We start from the raw sequence: 26,083 nt of genomic DNA on the forward strand, positions 1-26,083 counted from the left end.
GAAGCAACATAAGTCTTGATCAAGCTACGTATCGCATCCGTATGCAAGTAATTCATGATTTGAAACTTTGTAACCAGACATCTGGAACAAAAACACGCTCGAGTAGTACCCAGTTTTTGCGGTCTCCTCCCACATCTTTTTTTGCAATTGAGTTGACCTTTTTTGGTAAAACTGTATCCCACTGATAGTGTTAAGTCTGAGAGTGAATCTCCACACTTTATACTCCTCGGCTGAACCAGTAAATTATACTAACCGAATGTCTTTATGAGCTAAAGGGCTTTGAGGTCTAAATTGTGATTTAATTTCACTAAGACCAGTGTAAGCTTCTCGCATCTTTTGGAACGTGCACTGGTATTAGTAAAGTAATTGAAACAGATCTGTTGGTATTACTGGTATAGTCAGGAGTGCCGATTTGTAAATAACTCTTTCTACATGTCTGAGCTTCTCATACAGGGTACGTGTTGAACTACAGAGTCAGAGAGAAGTTGGGTCAAGCCAGCTTTGATTTCTTGTCTTGTTCTGAATCTCGTACCTAAAGTACAGAAATGTTACAGACGCTTTGTGATTTCTTTATCTGTCATGCACAGTTGCTGTAGACACAAAAGTTGACCCTCTCCTCCCCTGTCTTTGTTGTTATTCCAAAGCTATAAAGCAAGATTGTTTTTGTTAATTGAGACTGTAAGTCAAGAGCCTCCTTTACTTTTAGAAGAGGCAGTGGAACGTGCCCAACCTGACTGGGAACGGCTGGGGTTCTGCCCTTTTGAGGATGTGGATCTCTAGGAGACACTTCACAGGACAGGACCCATTTCCTGGACTTCTTTTTATGCTCAAACTGTGTGAAACCTTGGCAGACAGGCGAATGCAGTGGGCACAGTTTTCAGGGACTCGTTGTTCAGGCACTTGTAATACGCTTTACACTGGTCTGTCGGCTTTCTGAGAGATGTGCATCTCTCACGGTTTCGGCAGTCATTGCCAAGTCGAGGGAGACAACGCTGAACCTGTGCATGGCGGCTGAAATGAATGTTGCAATAATAGACGAACAGCATGTGGAAATCGGGACAAAACGTGTGGGTAGGGTAGGTATAATGCCACCCTTTGAATCTATCAGATACGCTGTGATGGAGAGCTGCGGGTTATTGAGAAGGATTTCAGCAACCGTAAAGGAGATCAGAACAGATGGAAATAGTGATCTGAATTTTTGTCGGGGATTAACAATGGCTCCTCTTTAGTATTTTTGGACGACTCTTGGATACAGTGGGTGGAATTAAATATTTGAATGAGAAGTTGTTTTGAAGTAAGTCCTGGCACGTGTAATGTATGGCTTCTCACAGAGCAATCATTTCCCAATCACCCCTGCCCCACCACACACACAGCTACTTATCTTTCTTTAATGAACTAGGCCTGTTGATGTAATACTTTGTTAATAGTTCATTTAATGCCCTTGAAAGATAGTGTTGACGGCAAAGGACACTGAAATCCTCTGTGTTTTCAACCAACAACACTGAATAGCCAAAAGCAATGACAAAGCACAGTTCTATACACACACACACACGCTCCCAAAGACCGCCAAAACACAACACAGGCATTTAGCCCTGCCAATGTGCCGCAACCCTGCCCTGGAGGGACCACCCTCAAAGGAGGGGAGAAGGCAGTAAATTCTCTGTGGCCATTTCAGGCCATAGCTTGTCAACAGAGGTGCCAATTAGCACCAATTAGGAGGTGTGTTTGTGATATAGACAGCTGTGCACTGTCGAGTTTACCTAAATCTTACTTCAAATTGGCTCTTTTATGACCGCCAATTGTATAATATTTTATTTACCTGGACATTAAAAATATACATTTTGACTTCGAATCTCACAGTAGAGAGAGGAAATAAAAACAAGAATACAACTCATAAAATCATAAGTTTGTATAACTTAGTGTTCATGAACTCATGAATAATTACATAGAAAAACATAAGAACCGCATTATTTTTTGCTGCTCTGTGTAATAAATGCACATGGTTTTGGTGAAGATACCGATGGGAATTGCTTGTATTGTATTTTCTTTGTCTGTCATATAAGAAGTATTTTGACATTTAATGACAATGTAATCATTAATTTCATTCACTTTTTATACCTTATTATGAACCTTCCTGTTTTTAGAGTGGTACAGGAGGTATGAAGGGTCAATCTAATACAAAGCTACTGAACAACCTCAAGTGTTCTTGTAAAGAAAAATAATTTGTCTCGCTGCCTTTGAAACTCAAACCCCCTTTTAATTAGTCTTTCTTCTTCATAAAACAAACAGACAACATTTTCTGATCCCTGATATTTTGCCTGTATGATTTAGTTTTTTTACAGACAGAACGTCAGTAATTTGTAGTGCAGCTTTTAAAATACTTCTTGCGTTAACATCCAACGGAAAATTGAAGCCTTTAGGATGCTGAAACCCAGACCCAGAAATAATTAATTTCTTATGGGTCTCAAAAAGAAACCTTTTCTTTTAATACAAATATTATTCCTTCCGAAGAGCCTTCATCATGGGAACATATTCTGTATGTTGTTTCTCTGAGCCCTTTCTAAATAAAGGGAAAGCATTTCATGGTTAGTATGGAAAGCAGTGTGTACCCCTGAACTTTGTGTGCATCTACCATTGTGTTGATAAGAAACATTTTTAATTACATTTCTTAAATACAGGACATACCCCTTTAAAAGGAAGCTTACTATATTTTAAATAACCACTTTTTTGTTTTTGTTTCTACTCATCCAATGTTCAGTTAAATCTGTATACTTCCAGATGTATTTCATGGCCATCTAAAGCTGATTTTATTTCTGGTTAATGCACTGTTCTTGTATCAAGGTAGGGCCATTGGTTCTTTATTTTTATATAAATGAGTTGCCCATTATTTATTTTGTATGTCTTTCGAGGGCACACAGGACTGTGACATTCCTTCACAAAAAGCCGTGCTTCAGCAATTCATTAAATAACCGCTCAAAGAGTTGTCTTGGTTTGAAACCTATTCCTTCAACACGGCAGCAATTTGAAGTGGGTCACCAAAGCTGCCTGGTTTTTAAATTTCTGAATATGAATATCGGCATCCCAGTTATAAAATTCTATACTTGAGTAATAAATGATTTGGAGCCTTTCTGAAGTGCTGTTTCCATTTATCCAGTTGTTTCTTCATTTTAGAAACTCCAGTAAGAACATTGTGATATTCATTTGTTTGATCATCTTTCAAAAGAATAGCCGAGGACTAACTCCTGGTAAAGTTCTGTTCACAATATTATAATATGGACGACAGATTACTAATCACACTGTTTTGACGTGCAGTCAAGGTTTCAGTCACAAGGAATAAATCCTACATAGAACCCAAGGCATAGAATTACAATCTACTTTAATGAACAACATAACGATCAACACCCCCATTCACAATCTTGACTGAATACATGTGTATTTATTTTAAATCTATACTATATCATATTTTTCATGAATAAATAACAAGTGTCTGAAGTGGAATTAACATGATCCGAGATAAATCGTATCATTAAGTTTCTAAATTGGTTTATGTGGAAACAAGCCAGACCAAAAAATGTTATCTAAACAGTCTGAGCTCCATTTCTCTGAACTGTGTCTGTGATCACAGCATTGCTAACCACGAGGAGTCCTTCTTTCATTAGGAGAAGGGTTATGCAGGTTACAACTGCTCGGCTTTTTTTTTTTCTCTCTCAAGGCACTATGTGTGAAAACTGCACTAGAGGGCACAAGTTGCATAATATTTGAAATGAAAAATAATCAAAACAGAAAATTCTAAGGAGCCTCATCCGTTCTTGTGTATCAAGTAGGATAAGAAAGTGCCTTGTGTAGGATTCGGATATGTAATTTAACTAATTATCTATGTACAGTATAAGTACTTTAGATTTTTTTTGTTATTTATAGGTGGTATTCTGCTCCCCTTGCATGAAACATGGAAACAAAATAATTATATGAACAGCTGGAAGATTAGTTTGTATTTGTATACCTATTTATTATGCTTCTTTTCTGAATCTTCACAATTGTATAGAAACGAGTGTACCACTGGCTATGATTCATATATTATTATTGTTGCATGTACACAGTTTCAACAAGTCATTTTTGTTTTGTTTTTACTAAACTCATTCTGGTTTGAAACTTGTTTTCCTCTTTAATAGATTCAAACTGACAAATGGGGGAACAAAAAAGACCAAATGAACACGTTTACCTGCTGCATTCTCTATCATTCTTTTAAGCATTCCAGCTGTTGGGCAGCCCGCGCTCGTCCACTCAACCTCTGAATAACAGCCAGGACATCATGTGTTTTATAGGAGAATTTCAGGGGGAGCTCGACGTGTAATCCCCAGCATGGAAAAAGATACGTGTGCAGAGCAACCATGACAGAGAACCTGTGCTACAAACCAAGTGGACCGCAGCAACACGGCATCCAGTCAAATAATGCAAATAGTAGAGGAATAGCATGGTAGTTATCAAGCCAATGTTAAATGTATGATTCTGTTAGTATGAGCATATGTTAGTATCAGTAAAGTAAAGAAAAGGACTGTCTCTGACTCTTTGGCATGGCAGATGCACCATTCTGCTTTACTCGATATAGCCTTTCACATGCACTGCGAAGTACATGTTTTATGTCTTCATAACAAAAGTATTCTTCAGCAGAATCTTGGCAAATCGTTGAAGAACAAAGAATTTTGATAAAGGTACAATTATTGGAATTGTTTCCTTGGTAATTGTCTAGAAATACCCAAGCTCATATATAAACCTTTGTAAAATGAACGTCTCCTATACTGTAGATCCAAGCCATATTTCTGGCAGGTTGTCAGATTATTATTTTTTCATTTTGGGTTTCTTACTTTTTTCTGAGGTCTCTGTGTACACGATGCTTCAGGCAAGTTGCTCTCGCTTCACTCACAGACCCCTAATAAACTAATTGGATCTAAAGCATAATACTCATTTTACAAACATACTGCAGCAGTTTAATGCTGTAATTTATGTTCATTTTCCTGATTACACTGTTGATTGTTCAGTTTAAGGAAACGCAACAAATGCTATGGAAACCACCTGGAGCTTGTGCAGACATGGAGTGAGCCGAGCCAGACAATCATGTTTTTGTAACCTCAGCTCACAAAGGAGGGCATGGCCAGTCTCATGTCTGACCAGCTTGGACATACTGTATCTATTTTAACATCTGTAGTCAATAGGGGCAGACGTCCTTGCATAAACTTTGAAATGTCAGTTTAACAATGTCTGTGCTCAGTCGTAAGAGGCACCGAAAAGGTTTTTTCTCCATAATAATAAGGATTCTTTATGACCCAACCTGGGCCCCTGCTTCTAAGACCTATATTCTTGCTTGTTGATTGCTTATTTTTCCATTGGAGAGACATGATTTACTGTTGCACTCATTCCAACACCTGTGCAATGTGCAGCGATGAGAAAAATAAAAACAAATGTTAGGAAAATTTGATTTTGTCCTTTTTTTTCCTGTAAATTACTTTTTAAAACAATCACAGATATACACAACTTTACTTAACATCTATAAGATTGTAGGATACAGATATGATGTCTGTAGTAACAATTGCATTAGACCGTGAAGAATCCACCAGCATTTACAATCGTACAAATAGTTTTTTACCTGAATCTACTGGGAGAACGTGAGCACACCCTGTCTTTGAAGTGTCACAGAGAATAGGAAGGTCTTCAAGATGAACATGTTTCTCAAATTGAAACATGCTACATGTGATCTTATTACCATTTGTCCTCCCAGGTACACCCTTTTGGGTGGTACCCTTCTAACGAGGAACCATGTATGTTATCATATAGGACATTGAAATGCCAAGGTTCAGCCACCAATTCACACATTCCTGTTCCCTTATTTCTACCTCTTAGAACTGTTCGCTCCTCAAGTCCAGGGAACGGGTTGGGTTGACCTTATCTGCATTCAACTATCCTGATTGAAGACATAGATTACTTTCTAATTGAATAATTCTCGTAGCCTTAATCAGAGGCTGAATGCTTAGTTCTTCGTGGAGTTAATTTCCATGAATCGGTCACTCAAGAGTAGTTTCTTCATCATATAAATCCAGACCCGACTACTTCTATTGTTGTAGGAAGAGGAAAAGGGTTCATTCAACTCCAGAGAACGATGGTCAATTTGAATCTATTTCTGCTAATATTGGAAAATCCCTAACTTAAATGAACAAAGTTTTAACAGGTTTTCTTATACCTCATTTGTATCACATACCTAATGTGTAGAACATGTAACTCAGTTTTCCTTACATTTGATTTTAACAGTATAAGGGATTTCAAGAAAGCACAGTATATTTCTTATCCCAGGTGCAGGTAATGTGGTGAATCGGAAAGCTTATCGAATGATCACACCTCGATAAAGCTGCATGTCCAGGAGCTGCATGTCTGAGTTTGAAAACCTTAATGACAACAGAAAGGCTGTTGTTTTTGTAACACTACTGAAACTTCAATATCATCCCCGTTGGATTATTCTTAATACTGAAGTGCTAAATTCTTGTTTTTCTTGTAATCCTGGTACTTTTTGTTGACCCTATCATGTGCCTTAAGGAAAAGTGACTGAACATTTTTGACATATCACAGGGAAGAGAAGAGAGGAGAAAAAACTGCTGAAAGGAAGACCGAGGTGTAAAAGACTGATCAGGCAGCGTTACTCTGAAAGTTAGGGAGTGCCTGCTGCCAGTGCAGACTAATGCCCTGAGTCCTCTGGGGGCTCCTCCTGCCAGAGCATGCCGAGCGCCATTCTCGCCTGCTGCTGTCAGATAATGATGGAAACGTCTCCGGAGACGTGCTGACAGAGGCCAGACTTCCAGACCGGAGCAGCAGAGCTCAGGCTCCGGAGCCGCAGACCAGCAGCATGCGTTTCCACCTTCTGAATAATTTACAGATGTATTTTTTAAGACTGTGTGTATCTGTCGTTGTGTACAGCATGGATCTGCTGGTTGGACATGATTGGAAGGGCTTATGATGGAGCAGTCTTTTTTGAATAACTGATCTTCTGATTAAAAGGTATTTTCTAGAGCTGTAAAAAATGGTACATACTAAAAAAAAAAAATGAGTTCACTCAATACACTTGCAGTCCAGTGTCTGTGAGAGAGACCGGTGGGTTGTATTAGAGTGAGGTCTCGCTGTGGCATCAGAACAGGGGCATTTTGTAGGTACTTTGAATGCAGACGCACTTTGTGTTTGGGATTTTCCTTTTCTGTATCCAAACCATTAGCAGTTTGGACCACCACCTGCTAAACCGAAGTAAGAGTTGGTAGCACAGCTGGCAGACCAATTGCCTTTGTGAAAAGTTCGAGGCTGGAGTGCTGTCTGAACTAAACTGCTATAGCACTCGCCGGTCAATATATCAGTGGACTGTTCTTCGTATGGAGCAACTCTTTGAATGTGTCCTGATACTAAAGCTTTGTGTTTGGTGCTATTAGAGATATTGAGCAGATCTCTCCAGTCAGTGTATAGAAGTCTTATTTGCTCCTCACTACAGCTGAATGGCAGTTCCAGTTCCCATCACAGGAAACGCAACACAAAATCACCAGTTTCTTTGCTCAAATTATTCACGGATTTAAATATTGCCCAGCTATACATGTGTGTAGGTGTCCCTCGATTAAACCGATGCATGGTGGCCCTTCAGCGTCATTCACTAATTGGTAGAAGCAGGTAGTGTCGTCGTAAAAAAACAGACGAGTTGTCAGTTGTCAGTACTTTTCATTCGAGTGTGTGGTTTTATTAAGAGAGAAAAAAATCCAAAAGAATGCATGTGGTCCACAGATTTACATTTTTATAACGCTAATCAGTCTTTGATTTTAAACCCACTACTCTGAATCATGCTTTACATGTTATTGATGATCTGAGCTTATGTCAAGGACATGTGCTATTAGCTTTTTTCTCTCTCGATTTCATTGAGGTTTTTTGACTAATAAGATGAGCACCGGGGAGCCAGAAATTGTTTGAAGTATTTTTTTTCCCTCCACCAGCACTGTCCCTGGATAAAGGTTTTAATTACTTTCCTTTTGCTTTTTGCATATCAAATGAAGGATTGAAGGGCATATCTTCTTAAAACTGGTATTTTTTTTCATGTGTTTTTTAATTCTTGCATTTTAAGAGGGGAATACTAATACAGACAATGGATGTGAGAGTATTTGCTTTTGGAATAAATAAGCGCAGCTATTTGCATGCAAATCAGGGCTCAATAAATTATTAGATCTGTGGCAGGAGGATTCCAAGAAAAGGACGATGCCAAGGTCATGTTCATCCTCCTAAATTTATCTTATCAATTGTGATGTGTGCTAAAGCCACCTGAAAGATATTCACTGAAAAAAAACCCCGAAACAAACAAACTAATTATTTGTTCATCCTTGTGGAAATGCACAAGAATAGGCCTGTCTTTTCTATCATGTTACTTGAATTAACGGATATAATTCACTCTTAATAATTAATAAAATGTGCCATTCAAAGAAGCAAATAAAGCATTTCATTTTTAAAAGTGCAAGCAAGCATAAAGTGATACAATAATTAGCTATGGAAAATTGCATACAGGAAGAAAAAAAAATTGCATTGATTTTATTAAACCATTAATACAAATATTGTATCCTGCAAGTTCAGCTAGTATTAAAAGCAGTGCATGTCTCTGTTGCTTAGCAGCCTGTCTATTTTTACCTGTCTCAAAAATAAAATAATCACAGGAACATTTAACATAAATGAAGGAGAAAATCTAAAAAGAATGTACAAAATGTAGAATTCATATAACTAGTGCAACGCAATGACAAACCAAAGAAAAGGTGACTGCAGAAATCTGGACAGATTCTAATTGGGGGCTTCCTGGTGACTTTCAGGGGGAAGTTCTTCAAAAGCATTGTAAGGGAGTATAATTTCATGATTAGCTGCATATCAAAGTAATGTTCCTTCTTTTGAATTTGCATGAAATGGTTTTATGTTCTTTTACTGAAACCCAAAACCAAGTTACTTTTCTCCAAATGCATAACTTACCATGTTTAAGATTACCATATACATTATTTTCCATTTCACAGATAACTACATTTCATACCACTTTAATTGAGAACACTGGGTGCTGAAAATAAAAAGCTCAGCAGTCTCTAGGTAACACAGCTTTACAAGAAACAAACAAACAAACAAACACATACATACATAATAAGGCTCCACAACTCAAAATAATGTCTTCAAAGCAAATTAATGTAAATTAGTCTTTTGGATTTTAAAGCATGAGTCCCTAATCGGTTTAAACTTCGCGAGCTTCCGTATATTTTCCAATCCACCTCACTGTGGCTGGTTTTGTTGCATCTTCTTTCAAAAGTTAATATATATTTGTTTTAAAACAAACTTTTCATGTGTCAAAACATAATCCTATTTTCCTAGAAAACATTCTTGCGATTAGATTGTGGGAATGGCTCGGTGGTCTTTTTTTAGATGTTTGTTCTTCAGACTTGTCCTTTTTATTGGTTTAGATATTTGAGTATTATATTAGGTCAGCTGACCAAACTTGAAGGTAAACTCCTGGTCAATGGAGATGCTGCACAACAGATAATGCAGCTTAGTGAACAAAATAATTTTGCATAGTGAGGGGCTTTGATAAGCATTTCATTCAACTGCAGGCTGCAAAGAACTTCTGAAATATTTATCTAAACCTTTATATAGATCAGGGATATATCCAGTGTAACTATAGTAACAGCACTTTTGCCCTATTGTTTGAATATTTCATTACTTTGATGATTTAAAAAAAAAAAAAACACACACCAGTAAGCTCTTTATTATCTGTACTTTTTTAATATGGATTCTGGACCATACATTCTGCACAGAATAAACCAATCGATGCGATATTAGTAGAATAACGAGTGACAACAATTTACAACATTAAAAATGTGAATGTTCCGGAACACGTACACATGCATTTCCAGTTTGTGGAAAAAAGACAACAAAGACTGGATAATATTTATCCCTGGCCCTGTAATACAATTTTGAGATCCCATTTGAAAGCCTTGTGATTAAATGAACTGCCATGTCTTATGTCGGTCATCTTAGATCCTGCCTCTGATCTGTGCTATTGATCATCTGTGCCTCTACCCGCAATTTTTGTTCCTCTTTGTTGTGATTCTCCAGCTTTCCTATTACATCGTCAGAGCATCACGGATGGCAACTTTTCTGCGCTGTGATTTTGCCCTTGCGGAGAACTCTGGCACTATTATTCTAAGAGTCACGGTCCTCGAGGCTTCCTTAAGTAGTTGACTAAGCGGGTATAGTGGATCTTAAGTGTGCCTGTCTGAAATATTATTACACTCTCAGTGCCCTTGCAGCCAAATTATGATAAATGTTTGAAAGGAATTATATAAACTATGTAGCACTTTAATAACTGGAAGCCGAGCTAGTGTAACATCAGAGGCTAGGTGGGAATAGCTTGAGAGGTTCATTCTCAATGGACGGACTTCTGCTGTAGCACTATGGAGGATGAGCTAGCTCCCTGCTTACCACGCCAATTAAGATGAAAGTCTCAATTATTCAAAGGTTGGTTCATATGGAGGAATTTTTTAGGTGTCCTGACATGATTTCTCCCTGAAGCCTGCTGAGTCTCTGCAATTTCCAGTTCATTGCCTAGCTCAGGTACTTCAATAGGAAAGTAGGAGCTCAATGTATTAAAATTCACAGTTTGTTCTTATAAGCTACTGCATTAAACCTTTAAGAATTATTTTTAAGACTTGGGGAGCAGCAGCAGGGCAAGGTATTTTGTTTTCCATATATATACTCGTTATCTCTTAAGAAATCTAATATACAAAGAATTATATTTATAAAACCTAAGCGATCACCATGCAGCCCAACTTGTATTTGTTTGATTGATTGTAGATAATTGATTTGGAAAGATTAATACTCTCTCCAAAGAACACGACTTTCTATAACTTAAGGAAATGATTACTTTGAACTGGAGCATTTAGATTGGGGTTGGATTCTGAATCACATCTGTGTGAATTGAAGGAGTTATTTTAAGGATTGTGATGAGATGTGTGGTCTCGTCTACAGCAATTAGATTTCAATGTATAAGGTGGAATAATAGAAGCATTTTTCGGTGTTTGAGGTTTGCTAACATTATATAGAAGGTGCCTTGTTAGTAATATTTAAAGTGCCAAGTTTTCTGGTTTAGAAGTTGATGTATGTCTATAACCCACTCAAACACAGTGGGAAATGGAGATATTAGACAGAAAATGGTAGGCATTGGATGATAGTGGTGGTTTACTATAATTGTTTTCTACAAGGAATCGAGTCTCTTCAATTAATCCTGACACGAGTAATTTGTCATTTTGCTCTAAAATTGTCTAAAGCCTGAAATTTAGATTTTATTCAGGCTATTGGGTGTCTGCACAAGGAGCAAGTCACATGTCAAAGAACAGCAATTAAGTATAGGTGAAAACTCCAAATACACTTTCTTGTGTAATCTGCTTTGAAATGACAGCTCTGAAGTCTGCTTTATTTTTTATTTTTTGCCGTGTAGTCAGTTGCTGTTAGTCACGGAGGCACTGAAACAGAACAACTTTTAAATACGCCTTCCTGAGGTGTTTTGTATACTGCTAAACGTTCAAAAGGAAAACTGTCAAACTTTAATTCTGCCTTCTAATTGAGGGTCTTACGGTGAGATTTTCAGTTTTATCTTGTTCGCTGTCCTTTTCATTATGGTAAGAACTGGAGCTTGATGGATCCGGATTACTTTCCCTCCTGACAAACCAGCACTGGAGGCTAGAGGGGATTGGCGGTGTACAAACGGTGCTGTTGTCTCAAGCCGTTAGCGATTCTACATCCCGTTTGAAGCCTGGTGCCACTTCTGCAACTTTTATCAATGCTAATCTGCGTACACATTCTCATTGGCAGATAATTTATTGTCGGGGAGGTGGTGGAGAGTTAATGGGAAATGCGACTGCTGTCAAATTCTTCTCCTGCTGCCAAATGTGCAGGAGATCAAAGGGACGTCTTGAAAGGCACTGTGAGCTCTTTCTTCCTGACATTGAGAAGGCACAAGTGAGATACTAGGTGAAGTGCAGAGGAAGTCTGGGAGGACGAGGCTTGGCTTGCTTTAGACTACTGTGCTTTGCACCTTTGCCAGAATGGTTTGCAAGAAGATGTGCATGAAATCTCATTGGGGAGAGGCTGGTTTTATACGCTTTGGTCTTTTCTATCTCTTACGCAGACATTGTTTTTTCAAAATACGTTGAGTTTGTAGTAAGTTTAACTCTTACTGCACTTTTTTTTTGTTCTATAAACAAGCATTATTAGTTCTATATAGGTTTTCTAAAACATAAAATATAAAAACATAAAAATGTTAACATAATGATGTACAAAAGGATACTTAATGCTTTGGTTCTACATTTGATGATGTATTGCATTCTTAATGAAGGGGAGTGTAATAGCATGAGGATTAGAATTTTAATTTCAGTGCATTCATTAAGTACTTTCACCGCTTAAATTGAGTAAATTTAAGACCGGGTGGCATTTCTTGTCCTTGCAACTCTGTTGACAGATACAGTTGCAGACATAAGTATTACCACCTTAAATGTTACATTTGTTAATTTACTGCAACACCTGAACTATCACTAGAATTTGCAAGTGTTGCCATGTCAGATAAAAAGTTAATGAAAATACTTTTCAAGATCTATGTAATCTTCCTTGGTAGGCACACTTCTTCCAGCATGTTTGGAAAGATGGTGAAAAATTTCCATGCAGGGAGAGAAGTTGGTTTTGGTTTATTTTTGGGCCTTTTTTTGTTTGTTTTTCCCTATAATCACTTTTGTCTGGGATTGAAGGAAATGTCAGTCTTCTGTGCAGTGCTCACACTTACTGACTCGCCTGTGTAGTCATTGTGCTCCTGGGCGATGGGTTCTTCACCAATTATCCATTTTGGTTTCACCACAGATTCTATGGTTGACAACATATTTTGGTTGCCTAGCCTGTTTTCCCTTCCCACATGTCCTGCTTTCTTCCACTGCCACACAGAGTTGTCCACAGATATCTCTGGGAAGCACACTCTTGCTGACGAACATGTGTGGGATACGGCTATGCTTTGATAGCGTTCCATGGTGAAACAGCCACAATCTACTTTCCACCCTAACAGCTACTGTGTGCGTACCTTTGGGGTCCGTACAGCACAATCGGTAACCAGTGCCAATACTGTTTTACTATAGAGTTCATATAAATATAACATTCTGTAATTGTATGCTTTCTTCTTGCAGAAGTCAGGCTGCGGTTCTCCTTTTTTTGTATTCATTAGCCAAACTGGCTTTCAAACATAAAGATAGACTGTCTCACCAGGGTGTACGCCTCCAAATGACAAGAAATACGGAGACTCACTGAAGGCACAGTGCAAGTGGAAGGGTATTTATAATGACAAGAAATATTATACAGTATAGGTAATGGATGTTTGCTATAGAGAGAGACTTACCAACATTAATTTCAAATAGATGTCTAATGCTGTCTTGAGATTCTGTTGTATCAAAAAGCTATTAAGAGGTTTTTTCTAAGCAAGAGACCTCCCAGTAGTTTTCAAAAAGGTTTAATGTTGTCTGAGAAGAAGTGCTTCATAAAAGCTTCTAGAAATCAGAGCATGCTTTTATTTTGTTTTGCTTTTATTTTTTGTTGGTGTTGCTGTTCTTAACATATGACGAGAGCTAATCAGTCTGTCTGACACAGTCTCCCACACACCCCTCAGCCCCAAGGCGCTGAATATAAGAAGATATATGAATGTCACTGAGGGATTACTTAAGGTGGTATATACACTATTTTCTAAAACACTGTACTTTAAACCAGACATCTATTGAACTCTGCAGAAGCTAAGCATTGATAAATGAACAGATACACAGTGTGATACAAAATTCAGGATAACATAAATTGTATTATTCTTAGTCTTGAAGACTGTAATAGACATTCAGGTGGCAGAAACTCCACAGCGTTGTTAAAACTGGTTGACAATACACACAGAACTTGAAATTAATCTGTTACTTAGGCTTTTCTGTTACAATGTGCAAAGAAAGGCAGGGCTTCCTGGCATGTGTGGTAATGCCAGGCTGGACAGTGGATTAGCCTATGGCTGCTGAATGTATATTTCACAGTGCCAAAAAAAAATAAAGCAACTACATTCACACAACAAACACTTTTCTCTGTCTGTTTGTAGTTTTTACTCTCAATATTAGCTGGCTATCATAGGCCAATGTTTGTGACAACCAGATACAGTTAAGTGCAGAGGGTTACTTATTTTGACTGAGGTACATTTGAGTTTGTTGAGGTATACTACATTGAAGTAATGGATATCATCATCACTGCATTACTGAATGTGTGAGTGGAAATATGGTATTAAAGGTTGGAACTTCATTTACACAACATTCACAGAATTACTGTAATTATTTTTAGGCATTCCTATATTTTCTTCTGTTCCATATTTATGCCTTTCCCCCCTTTCATATCTTTTAACTTTGCTTTTATTCTTGTAATTTGCTTTAACTGTCAGATAGGGAGTTCTTTTTTCTCTCTTAAACCGCTTACATTTTCAGAATAATACATTCTCGGAAATTGGGATCAAAGTGGAAGTTTAAGAAAGTGTACTTAAAGATACCTTTTTCACAAGATCAGACTTAATATAATGTATATCTGCTTAACATAAAAGCAACACTGTTTGGCTTCTAGATTTATGGCCCTGTAGCTTTGCAATAAAGAAAATGTCATGTAAATTTGACTTCAAAGTGTCTGATTTTAATATAAATAGGATCTTATTTTGTATTTGCCAAGGACTGTGAGTGCTTTGCAGAAATGCAAAACTGTAATACTCTTACACAATTTTAATATTATTATTTCTGTTTACAAAAGAAGACAGATTAAACCTACAGAGTAATGCTTTGCATTACATTGCTGTTGAGAAAAACATACTTTATTATGTGGTATGTGTGTCAACTCCAGCACAGAAGTGAGACTTTAAGATAATCCTGGCAGGTAGATCTAACTGGATTGATTTCTGTGAACCAAATAAACCAGTATGCAGTAATTTATTCTTACTGACCACAGAAACAATGAATTACCTTCTTAAAGAATATACACATTTAAATACAGATCTACAACCCAAGATGTTTGTCGTCACACAATACACAATGTGTCAAAGTGTGTTATATGGAAAAGACAGCATCTCTAATCTTTAGAGAACCATATTCTATTCACCTTTATCTATTAGGTTTTCTACTTTTCCCGTGGCATTGATGTCCATATAGAAATGAAGCTAAACTCACAATCATTGGGTCAGATTAAAAGCAAAGTAATGTTATGTAGATGTCACAGCACATAGTGGCTGACACCATGAATCATATTTTATTAAGTATTCTCAAATTAAAATACTGAATTATAGCGCTAAATGTTATGGTGATCCTGAAGAGCATCACATTGTTGCAAACGCTGTATTGTATATCAGAATAGTAAGTGTTCCTGCTTTAGCCGAATTATGTTCAAGACAAAGATGTTCTTCTCACTTTCCAAACTGAAATCTACAGCTCCAAATTAAAATGAATAATTGAAGTCTCGAACAAAGGAAACGTGCGCAATTGTCAGTTTAACTGCAAAGCTAATTTATAACCTTGTTGAAGACGGCATCACTTCTTGGCAGGGGCACTATCGCACTGTTTGGCAGCGACTCCTCGTTTGGATTTAGTAATTATTTCTGGGATTAGCGCTTCTTGGTGTTCTCCTATCAGCACAGAAAAACATGTTGACAGAATACCTTTATGTAAATGCACTGTCTGTTACTCTTTCAATGGCTCACCCTACATGTCTGCAGGCAGCTAAGGTTCTGCATTAGCTTTGAGATTTGCCCTTATTATTTTTAATGGGTTAGAAAATGATGGTTTGTCTCATTTTTTGTTGTCGTTGCTTTCCCCTCTCTTTGTAGCTCGTGGCGGTGTTCGACGAGCAGGACCCCCATCACGGAGGCGATGGCACCAGCGCCAGCTCCACTGGCACACAGAGCCCCGAGATTTTCGGGAGCGAGCTCAACTCCAGCAACATGTCCGCCTTTCAGCCCTACCAGGTGACCAGCGAGATCGAGGTCACCCCCTCCGCACTCAGAGCGAGTAAGTCACGCCTTCTGTGGAGAACTTGGGAGCGATTAACAGTTTCTTACATGCCATGTGAATTCAAGGCCCACTGGCCTGTACTGCACACACTTTCAATAAGAGAGGGCTCATCTCTCGAGGACGATTGCTTTCATCAGTAACCTTCCCCGTATCTTTTCATTCTTTAACCTTCTCGTCTGTTCCTTTGCTTGCAATAGCCTGAAGCAAATTTACTTTGTTGTGTGTTTCTGAACATGTTGTGTTAGTGCACATTTATTATTTTTCTGTGAAAGTCTCCAGCGCAGGCGGGTAAGGAACACACTTATTAATGGTGTTTTAGAAATATATAATGTAATGCTTCTGAGGATTTTAAACTGGATCCAACTAGTTGATCCTTCAAGAGGAGGGAAACCAGTTGTGCACACTGGTTGTGGATAATGACCATTAAACACAACAGCTGAAGATTTGCACACAAGGGCAGACCAGGTGATTGTAGCCTTATGGCTGAAGAGAACCATAAAATCCAATTGACCCAGAACAAGAAACCCCAATCTTTTGTATCGCATTTCTCCGCAGATGATTCAGGAAACCCCTAGATATTGAAATATGGGTGTTTAAGGCAATACTAGGATATCAGAGTCCAGGCTCCAGTTAATTGCAGTGTCCACTCAACTTCTTTAAACCTAGTTTCCGCATGGTTTTTGTATTGCTTGTTCAGCTTATTTAACTTGTAAAAAGTAAAATCTGCTATAAAAAGCACAAATTCTCAGTTGACCTACATAAAGTTAATTATAACATGCATTGTAGGAAATGCATGCTTTATCACTGAACCATAGGGTATTATCAGCATAAATAATAAATAATAAAACCTGTTCCTGCTTATGTTTATAGGTTGATATCTTCAAAGAAACACACAGGGGAGTCACAGAAAATGAAGTTTTCAGGTGTTCTGGAGTCTCCCTTTTGAGCCATAGACTTCTCATTACACTGACAAATCTGCTTGTTGGGTTTTAAACGGTACAGAAGATAAGCCTCCGAGTTGAATGCTGTCAACAGGAACAGTTTTTACAATCTTCCAAGGGTTTTTGTACATTTTAAAGTAACTTAGAAACAGAGATCTCTCTTTTCTGAATGTATTCCCAGCTTAGTTGGTGTAATTTCAGTCCAGGCTTCAATAAGTCTCTGGTGGAACCTGGGCACATAATTCCATCTGCTTTGAAGACTTTCTTTAAAAGTGCATGCATGCATCTATGTGTGTGTGTGTGTGTGTGTGTGTGTGCATATATGTATGTGTGTGTGTGTGTGTGTGTGTGTGCATATATGTATATGTGTGTGTGTGTGTGTATGTATATATATATATATATATATATACACTCACCTAAAGGATTATTAGGAACACCTGTTCAATTTCTCATTAATGCAAGTATCTAACCAACCAATCACATGGCAGTTGCTTCAATGCATTTAGGGGTGTGGTCCTGGTCAAGACAATCTCCTGAACTCCAAACTGAATGTCTGAATGGGAAAGAAAGGTGATTTAAGCAATTTTGAGCGTGGCATGGTTGTTGGTGCCAGACGGGCCGGTCTGAGTATTTCACAATCTGCTCAGTTACTGGGATTTTCACGCACAACCATTTCTAGGGTTTACAAAGAATGGTGTGAAAAGGGAAAACATCCAGTATGCGGCAGTCCTGTGGGCGAAAATGCCTTGTTGATGCTAGAGGTCAGAGGAGAATGGGCCGACTGATTCAAGCTGATAGAAGAGCAACTTTGACTGAAATAACCACTCGTTACAACCGAGGTATGCAGCAAAGCATTTGTGAAGCCACAACACGTACAACCTTGAGGCGGATGGGCTACAACAGCAGAAGACCCCACCGGGTACCACTCATCTCCACTACAAATAGGAAAAAGAGGCTACAATTTGCACAAGCTCACCAAAATTGGACAGTTGAAGACTGGAAAAATGTTGCCTGGTCTGATGAGTCTCGATTTCTGTTGAGACACTCAGATGGTAGAGTCAGAATTTGGTGTAAACAGAATGAGAACATGGATCCATCATGCCTTGTTACCACTGTGCAGGCTGGTGGTGGTGGTGTAATGGTGTGGGGGATGTTTTCTTGGCACACTTTAGGCTCCTTAGTGCCAATTGGGCATCTTTTAAATGCCACGGCCTACCTGAGCATTGTTTCTGACCATGTCCATCCCTTTATGACCACCATGTACCCATCCTCTGATGGCTACTTCCAGCAGGATAATGCACCATGTCACAATGCTCGAATCATTTCAAATTGGTTTCTTGAACATGACAATGAGTTCACTGTACTAAACTGGCCCCCACAGTCACCAGATCTCAACCCAATAGAGCATCTTTGGGATGTGGTGGAACGGGAGCTTCATGCCCTGGATGTGCATCCCACAAATCTCCATCAACTGCAAGATGCTATCCTATCAATATGGGCCAACATTTCTAAAGAATGCTTTCAGCACCGTGTTGAATCAATGCCACATAGAATTAAGGCAGTTCTGAAGGCGAAGGGGGTCAAACACAGTATTAGTATGGTGTTCCTAATAATCCTTTAGGTGAGTGTATATATATATATATGTGTGTATATATATATATATATATGTGTGTGTATGTATATGTGTGTGTGTATATATATATATATATCTATATATATATCTATATATATATATATGTGTGTATGTATATGTGTGTGTGTGTATATATATATATATATATATGTGTGTGTGTATATATGTATGTATATGTATGTATGTATGCCATCTATAGATGATTTTATGAGAAGGCTATAAACTTTTCATTCTCTGAAGGACGGTTTTGCAAAACCGTCATGTACTTTGGATGGATTAGGTGCCTGACCAAAACATAAGCTTAACGCAAAATTACAGGACTAATGTCAAGATGATAAGCTTAAACCACTTTTTGGGAGTTGTGGCGGTGGGGACTGCTATAGAACTGCACAAATCGAAGCCAGTGTCATTGTCTAATCTTCGATAAGAAATACCAATCAAAAAATGTATTTGGATAAAAAAACAACAACAGAGGTGCACACGACTGGATCTCTCAGTAAATTAATCTTCAATTTAAATCAAGTATGTAGAGTTTTGTTTGAGAGAGGAAAAAAGGCATCTCTAACTTTCACGGTATAATGTACGTGGATTTTAAACAATACATGAATTACTCATGCACATCAGAAATGTGTACATGTCATTAATTTTCATCTGTTGGAACAATATTCTGGGGAGAAAAAATTAAAATATAATCAAAGGCTGAATATAATAGATGTGTGGTGTATATGAAACAGATTTCCCAGGACATTTCCATGTCCTCTAAAACTTGACTTATTTATATACTATCTACATTCTTATTTCTTCTGACATCAGAGCTGCTGGGTTTATTTTATTGGTCTTTTGTTGTGCTGCGAGTGTTATTGTGATGAACTGAGGCTGGGTGAGGTTTAGGGTCTTCCTGAATAGGCTTAACTGCTACTTGAAATTTTATAGAATCTACTTTGTGTTTTTAATTTAAAAAGGAGGAGTCTTTCAGTGAATTTGCATCATGAAGTGGTTTAATGTGTTGCTATGCAGTGTAGAAGCTGTACATTTTACATTTATGTATTATGGAGAGCTGTAGCCTAACAGAAATAAAATTGCAGTGGCATTACCTTTTAAGTTTGTGCTCTCAAGCATACTACTCTGAATATCTGTAATAATTACCTCCTAAATTTTATTGATTGTTTTTCACACTTCTCTGAGTAGCTTTTTACACGCTCTTATTATAACATGCTGCTGAGGTCAGACGACTAATAATTGGATTGGAGATGAGATGTAAAATTGCTGTAATGAATTTTATTTATTTATAATCATACAGCAGTCTCTATTTTCTGCAGATCGCTATCCAACCCAGTGGAGGAAACAATTTTACAAATCCATACGTATATACATTTACATACGTGTGTGTGTGTAATATATTAATACACACATAATTAATTAATGTATATGGCAGGACATTGTACAATGAAATGAAATAAAAATGCAGCATTAAATAACTACTGCAAATGAAGACTAGAAGAGGTTAAGAGGTCAGATATGTAATTGATTTAGATGGCAATACAACACATGAATTGCCATGTTTTTATTAACCTGCAATTTTATTTAAAATGACAACCGGTAACATAAAGGTAGAATCCTTTTCCAATGCTGAAGACGTCATCTTTGAAATACAGGGACAAATCTCTTTTGTACAAACCTGAAGCTGAAGGCATTGTCTCAGTCTTCAAGGTCTTTGGCATTTATCAGCACGAATGTTGTTGTCAAACGAGTTAACTATTGTATTGTTACTCCTCTCCTCATTCGCAGGAGTCACAGGCTATTGTCAGCCCTTCAGATTGTCCAGGCTGTTAGCAGAAAACAGCTTTTCGTTAAAGAGGGATACATGCGCTGTATCGGTCTAGCTAGCCAAAGGCATCGTTTTAACTCAAAACACCTTTCTGAAATCCCCCCTGGCTCTTCTCGGGCTGCCACCAGCTGTGTCTTCGCTGGCGTAGTTGGCCTGGTCCTTCTCTTCATTATCTGCTGCGATCCACTCCAGCACCGCCTGTGCTGCTCTGCCTGGCAAACAGAGGGGCGGTCTGGCTTCCACTCAGGACGGCGCTGATTGGAAACCAGCAGAGCGCAGCGGGCTAGATTAGAAACACCCAGAGTGCCTACCTGACTTCAGAGGCACAGGTGGAAATTGCCTTTGTTTATGTTCAATTTGGCAAGCCACTTGATAAGCAGTATAGCTTTGCAGGATTCACAGAGTTTTAAAAACACGCAGGTTCCAAGTTCTGACGATTTTCTGTTGATGTCAAATGCCCTGGGAGGCTCCTTACATAATGTCTAGGCTGGTGAAACATCAGCTGAAGCCCCAATTAATCAGCGCAGAGCCCCGAGCTGCCCATGTTTAGGGGTATGAATTAAACCACGACATGCCAGGTACACCACAGCCTGGCTAGAACATCGCTGCCTGGTGATTTGCTTAGATTCTGTGAAATATTAAGGCAACAAACTGTTAATAGATCATTTTAGACAGTTTTGCTATTAAGATTTCTGACACAAGGTCATTTAAATCCTCCTCCCAATGGAAGACCTACCCATATTGTTCCTGTCAGGACCATAAGGGAGCTTGTTCTTTGCTTACATGCATAAGTGAGATTTGAAACCAAAATGTGTGGGAGGCAATTATTGTTCCTTTCTTTAGGCCAGCGTTTTCCCATGACTGTCTTTGAAAATTCATACCTCTTGTTTCAGAAACATTGTAAATGACTTTTATTACCTTGCGTGCAGTTCTTTTAATATAGGGCTTTTAAATTACGCTGTGGGGAAGAGTGGCTACTTTTTCATTACACAAATGAGACTGAGTAGGTCAGTTTTTGTGTGAAATATCACTTAATCTAATATTTAATCATCAGAAAGTTTAGTATATTGTTGCATTAAATAAGCCTATCTCCTGTTTTCATATATTAAATTGAAAAAGTGTCAAAAGCGTAGCAACAACATAGTCAAATGAAGGCTTTGGAGAATAAAAGTGTTTTATGGTTTGGTGCCTTCATTTAATTTTTGAAATAACTATTAGGTAAACTCTTAACCATATTTACTTGCGATGTGAAACTCACCTGCATCAGCCGTACTTTTTTTGTTTGTTTTTCCAGGTTTGAAATTAAGTGCAAGTCGCTGCCTTCCTATAGGGAGATTGCGTCACTGCAGCTCTGACCTGTCTCACTTGATTTTATTACCTTTTCTCCCCCCCGGGTTAGGTTATCATAAAAGAATGTGATTGCCTGTTCCGCAAACTACTTCCACAAACTACTTCAGTGAAGATTCTCTTTCCTCCGTTACACAAGGCTCCCCGTCTCGTTGTTGTCTTCACCCAATCCTCAAGATCAGTTGTAAACCAACATTAAATCTGAGGAGATAAAAGAACAACAGTCTTAAGAATGGTCAAGGGGAGGAACACAAAGTTGAATAATGTAGGTACAATACAGAGTAGGTCCTGTATGTCTTCATCACTTTGCTGATGTAACCAGCTCTACATTAGAAGCACATAAACAAACAATGACTTCCCCACTGAATAGTATTATAAAAACCAAAAGCAATAAGAAGAAGGTAATTATTTGACTAAATGTACAGTTTCAATGCACTACAGGTTCCTTTGAAGATTTTCTTTTTGTTTCGGACAAAATGGTCACCTCTATTTCGATGACCTTGACATTTTGATTATACCAGTTTTCTCCATAGGATACTACAGAGCCCATTAGACACACCAGTCCATTCTCATTGATGCGTCTCCTAACCCTGTCATTGAGAGAGAGGGCAGCAAGAAAACAGGAGCCCAATCCGCAGTCCCCTGAGAGCCAGGCTCCGAGCTTGCATAATTCAAATTATAAGTAATAAAACTATAAAACTGTCACGATTTAATCAGAAGATTATTATTGCTAATTATTATAACCGTTGACACAGAATGGTTAAAAGCTAATTTGGTAATGAAGTGTGCAGCGCTCCGAATTTGGTTGCGTCGAGTGTAAAATGAAACACTCGACAGATTTACAAATGCAGTTGCTACCAGGAGGGTCTAATGGGAACATAACTTATTGCTGAGTAGGAAAGCTCGTCCCAGCTAGGATTTTTTTTTTTCTCCTCCGTTCACCCACAGTTCAAAAAGGAGTTGAATCCAAACCTTAAGAAAAGACTTAATACTCTCCCATGCTCCCTTTAAACCCTGTTCTTACTCATAACAAAAACAGCTTTTGAACTAACGGTCTGTAATTGCCAGGTTGGGTATATTGTCGTTAAAGAGCGAGGACATGGTTTGTTTGTTGGTGTTTATGCAGCAGAGGAGTGATGTAAACAGCAGAAGGATTGTTTTGGGAGGCTAGGACAATTTTGCACTCTTATTTCATTAACCAGGGCATGGGAAGGGCAGACTGTGCGTTTGGGTAAATGATGTTTGGTTTATGCGGGCTGTTTTTCTGTTTATGTGCACTGTTCATGAGGTATGGAAAACAAACATCCCCCTCGGTTGGGGTATTGTATTACAGTATTTATTTTATCATTATTAGATGTCTCAGGATGTTAAGCCAGCACCGAAAATAAATAAACCCCAGATCAGGAATATAATATTCACCCTAAAAGTGTAATTTTCCTCAAGTCCGAAAGATTACCCCTCTGTATCTATCTGTCTGCCTGCTCTGTTTGGCCCATTACAATGTATATGTTTCCTTTTACTGATATGTAATGTAGGACACCAAATTCTTAATTTCCATTTCCTGTGATTTTGTTTCTCTCAAGTCACCTTAGATATTTGAGACACTTATTTTTCAGCCTTAAGGTTTCTCTGTACAAATTTCTTAAGGAACATAGCACAGTAAAATTAATATACGCTTGTAAAAATGGCAGGGATATGTATATATAATAAGTGGATACAAATTTTCAGCAATAACAGAGAATGTGATGTAAATATGGAGTAAACAAATAAGCATCTCCACGCTGCTTGTGCTCCAGTAATAAAAAGAAAATACATAAATTACTGCGCCTTGCTGGCAATGTCACTTAGTCCTCTGAATAGCGGAAGGACAGCGTTTCAGTGCATAATTCAAAGTTTTACCGTCAGACTTTGACTACAAAGCACTTTCATGCTGTTCAAGGCTTTATGAATATGAACTGTAGGCCTTTTATATTATTCCCTGTGGTAGGTGCTGAAGATATTAGGCGTAGTGCTGTTGATTTGGCTGTTTCTTTAGTGAAAAGGTCCTTAGCCTGCCTTTTTGTGAAGTTGGCACATTACTGCTCTTTTTCCGGCGTGAGGTAAAATCGTAAATGGGGATTACTTTGTTCTTGCCTGTCATCTTCTGTTATTTCCCAGCTGAAATTACTGTAATACTGTAGGTTATCTGAAATAATTGTAGTCGCAAATGTGGCCCATTTATTACTTGCATACAGTAATGTGCTAGGAATAAATAGGGTCTTAGTCTTCCAGGTTCACATAGAAAACGTATCCTCGCAGTCCTAGCCTTCAACATGGCAGTTATCAGTTAGTCTAAATTCGTTTTGATTGGTGTTTGATCCAGGAAATAATCAAATCAGAAAATTAGAGGAGACAATTGTAGCTATAGAGAATTAAACTACTGTAATCTTAATAGTTGTAGACGGCCTGTTTGGCATGAATTGGGACTGTGTGTTGAGAAATGTCAGGGTATCCTCCTCTCATCTTGCTCAGGTGAGAGATTTTGCAGATAAAGAAATAAACCAGTTCTGTCGAGCTCCATGTGAGAACGTCCCCCTTTTTTCCGATGAAACCCCCCATCTTAACGATACTCATTTGCATTTAGGTCAAGTGAAGCCATCACAATCTTGATGATTGACAGAGGTTGGCTGGTACTGCAGGCAATTAAATCCGTAAGCACAAAATACAGCTTTTTTTCTCCCACCTTTTTTCTCTGCATACATGGGGATTAATTTTTGGAAGTGCTATGTGCTAATGTATATGTTCTAGACACCCTTTTCCGTCTCCTATAGATCACAGAATATATTTATTTTTGCACTCTCTCTGTTGCCCCTGGCACCGCACCGCGCTCTTCACTGGAGCCCCTGTGTACTAACTGCCGGCCTGTCGGGAATTGCACAGGTGGCATACGGCTAATCTTGATCGAAGGGAGCAAATCTCTGCAGAGACCAACAGTCTGTCTGTCTGGATCCCTGCTAATTGGCCTCCGTGCTTAATGGAATACCGATTTAAACACTTCTGTCTTGTGATGCCTCTTGGCAAGGTACAAGAGACAGAGGGGGGGGGGAAACACTCTTCCAGTGCAAAGTAAAATCCCTGAACTACAGCAGCATTTGCCTTTACTTGATAAAGGAAACTGATACGCCACCATCTATTATGAGCGTATTCGCCTCCCAGACGGATGCCCTTGGTGTGTTCCGCTGTTCGTGGGTGATGTGTATTACTGATGTGAGGGGTTACACCTGTTACCCACGAGCTCAGACAGTGAACCCATCATGAGGAATAAATTAATTCGATATGAGATATGGGAGTGTCTGGAGGACTTGGACATACGGCAGAATAGTTGCTGTGGAAACATAAACACAAATCGGTCTCTCATAGTATTCTGTACACGCCTGTCATTTATACTTCATTAAAGCTTCTGGCTCCTCCTCCTTGCTTCAATGTAGCCCTAGATGTAATTTCTGTATATCGAATAAGTCAGGATCTCGTTGCTTTGACAGTTTCCAGGGTTTAACTAACCGGCTTAAGGAAGGTGAACGATGTCTTATCCTAAGATGACCGTAAGTTCCTGACCACTTGGCCGCCACTCAGACTGACTCGCCAGTGCATCCATTTAAACAGGGAATTGATTGATTGAGTAAACTACTAGAACCCTGCATTGCTGTGTCATTCCCCAGGAAACACTGAAGCTGCCCTTGAGATGTACATTTAATGTGCATTATTTAGGTTCCTTGATTTGTTTTTCAGGAGGTCCAGCATTGTCATGCGTGGCACTGTTATCATCGTCATGTGGGTTCTAATCATGTCACACATTTTTCTTTTGTACCCCACCCTAAACAAAGGAAACAAGCTGTTATATAATTTTACATAACATCCTAAAAATACGCATTTTATACTTATTATACAATTTCTCTCTCTCGACACACACACACACACACACACACACACACACAATCGTGTTCATTTTTTTTTAAACCTCTTTATATTCTCTTTCAAAAAACATTTTGTTCTTGACAGAAAAGGTTATGGCTCATTTGTGTAATCTACATCATTATTTTTAACTGAACAGACATATGTCAGCATGTATTTACAACATATACAAGTGGTATGTATTGTATTGTATTGTACGTCAAGTTGTGATGTTGGCGTTGCCTACTTTGTGATCTTGCCTTCACAT

At 38.4% G+C, this 26,083-nt stretch overlaps 1 protein-coding gene across 4 annotated transcripts in view; it reads left to right on the forward strand.

Moving 5' to 3' along the window:
• pard3aa (par-3 family cell polarity regulator alpha, a) overlaps positions 1–26,083 on the forward strand; it is a 353,698-nt gene that overhangs the window by 118,036 nt on the left and 209,579 nt on the right. For all 4 annotated transcript variants that reach the window (XM_066717599.1, XM_066717607.1, XM_066717623.1 and 1 more), the window contains exon 3: positions 15,953–16,133. In XM_066717599.1, the coding sequence (XP_066573696.1) occupies positions 15,953–16,133 (181 nt within the window). The remainder of the gene's footprint in view (positions 1–15,952; positions 16,134–26,083) is intronic.

This window comes from Amia ocellicauda, chromosome 2 (genome assembly GCF_036373705.1).
Source record: "Amia ocellicauda isolate fAmiCal2 chromosome 2, fAmiCal2.hap1, whole genome shotgun sequence".
Taxonomy (NCBI): domain Eukaryota; kingdom Metazoa; phylum Chordata; class Actinopteri; order Amiiformes; family Amiidae; genus Amia; species Amia ocellicauda.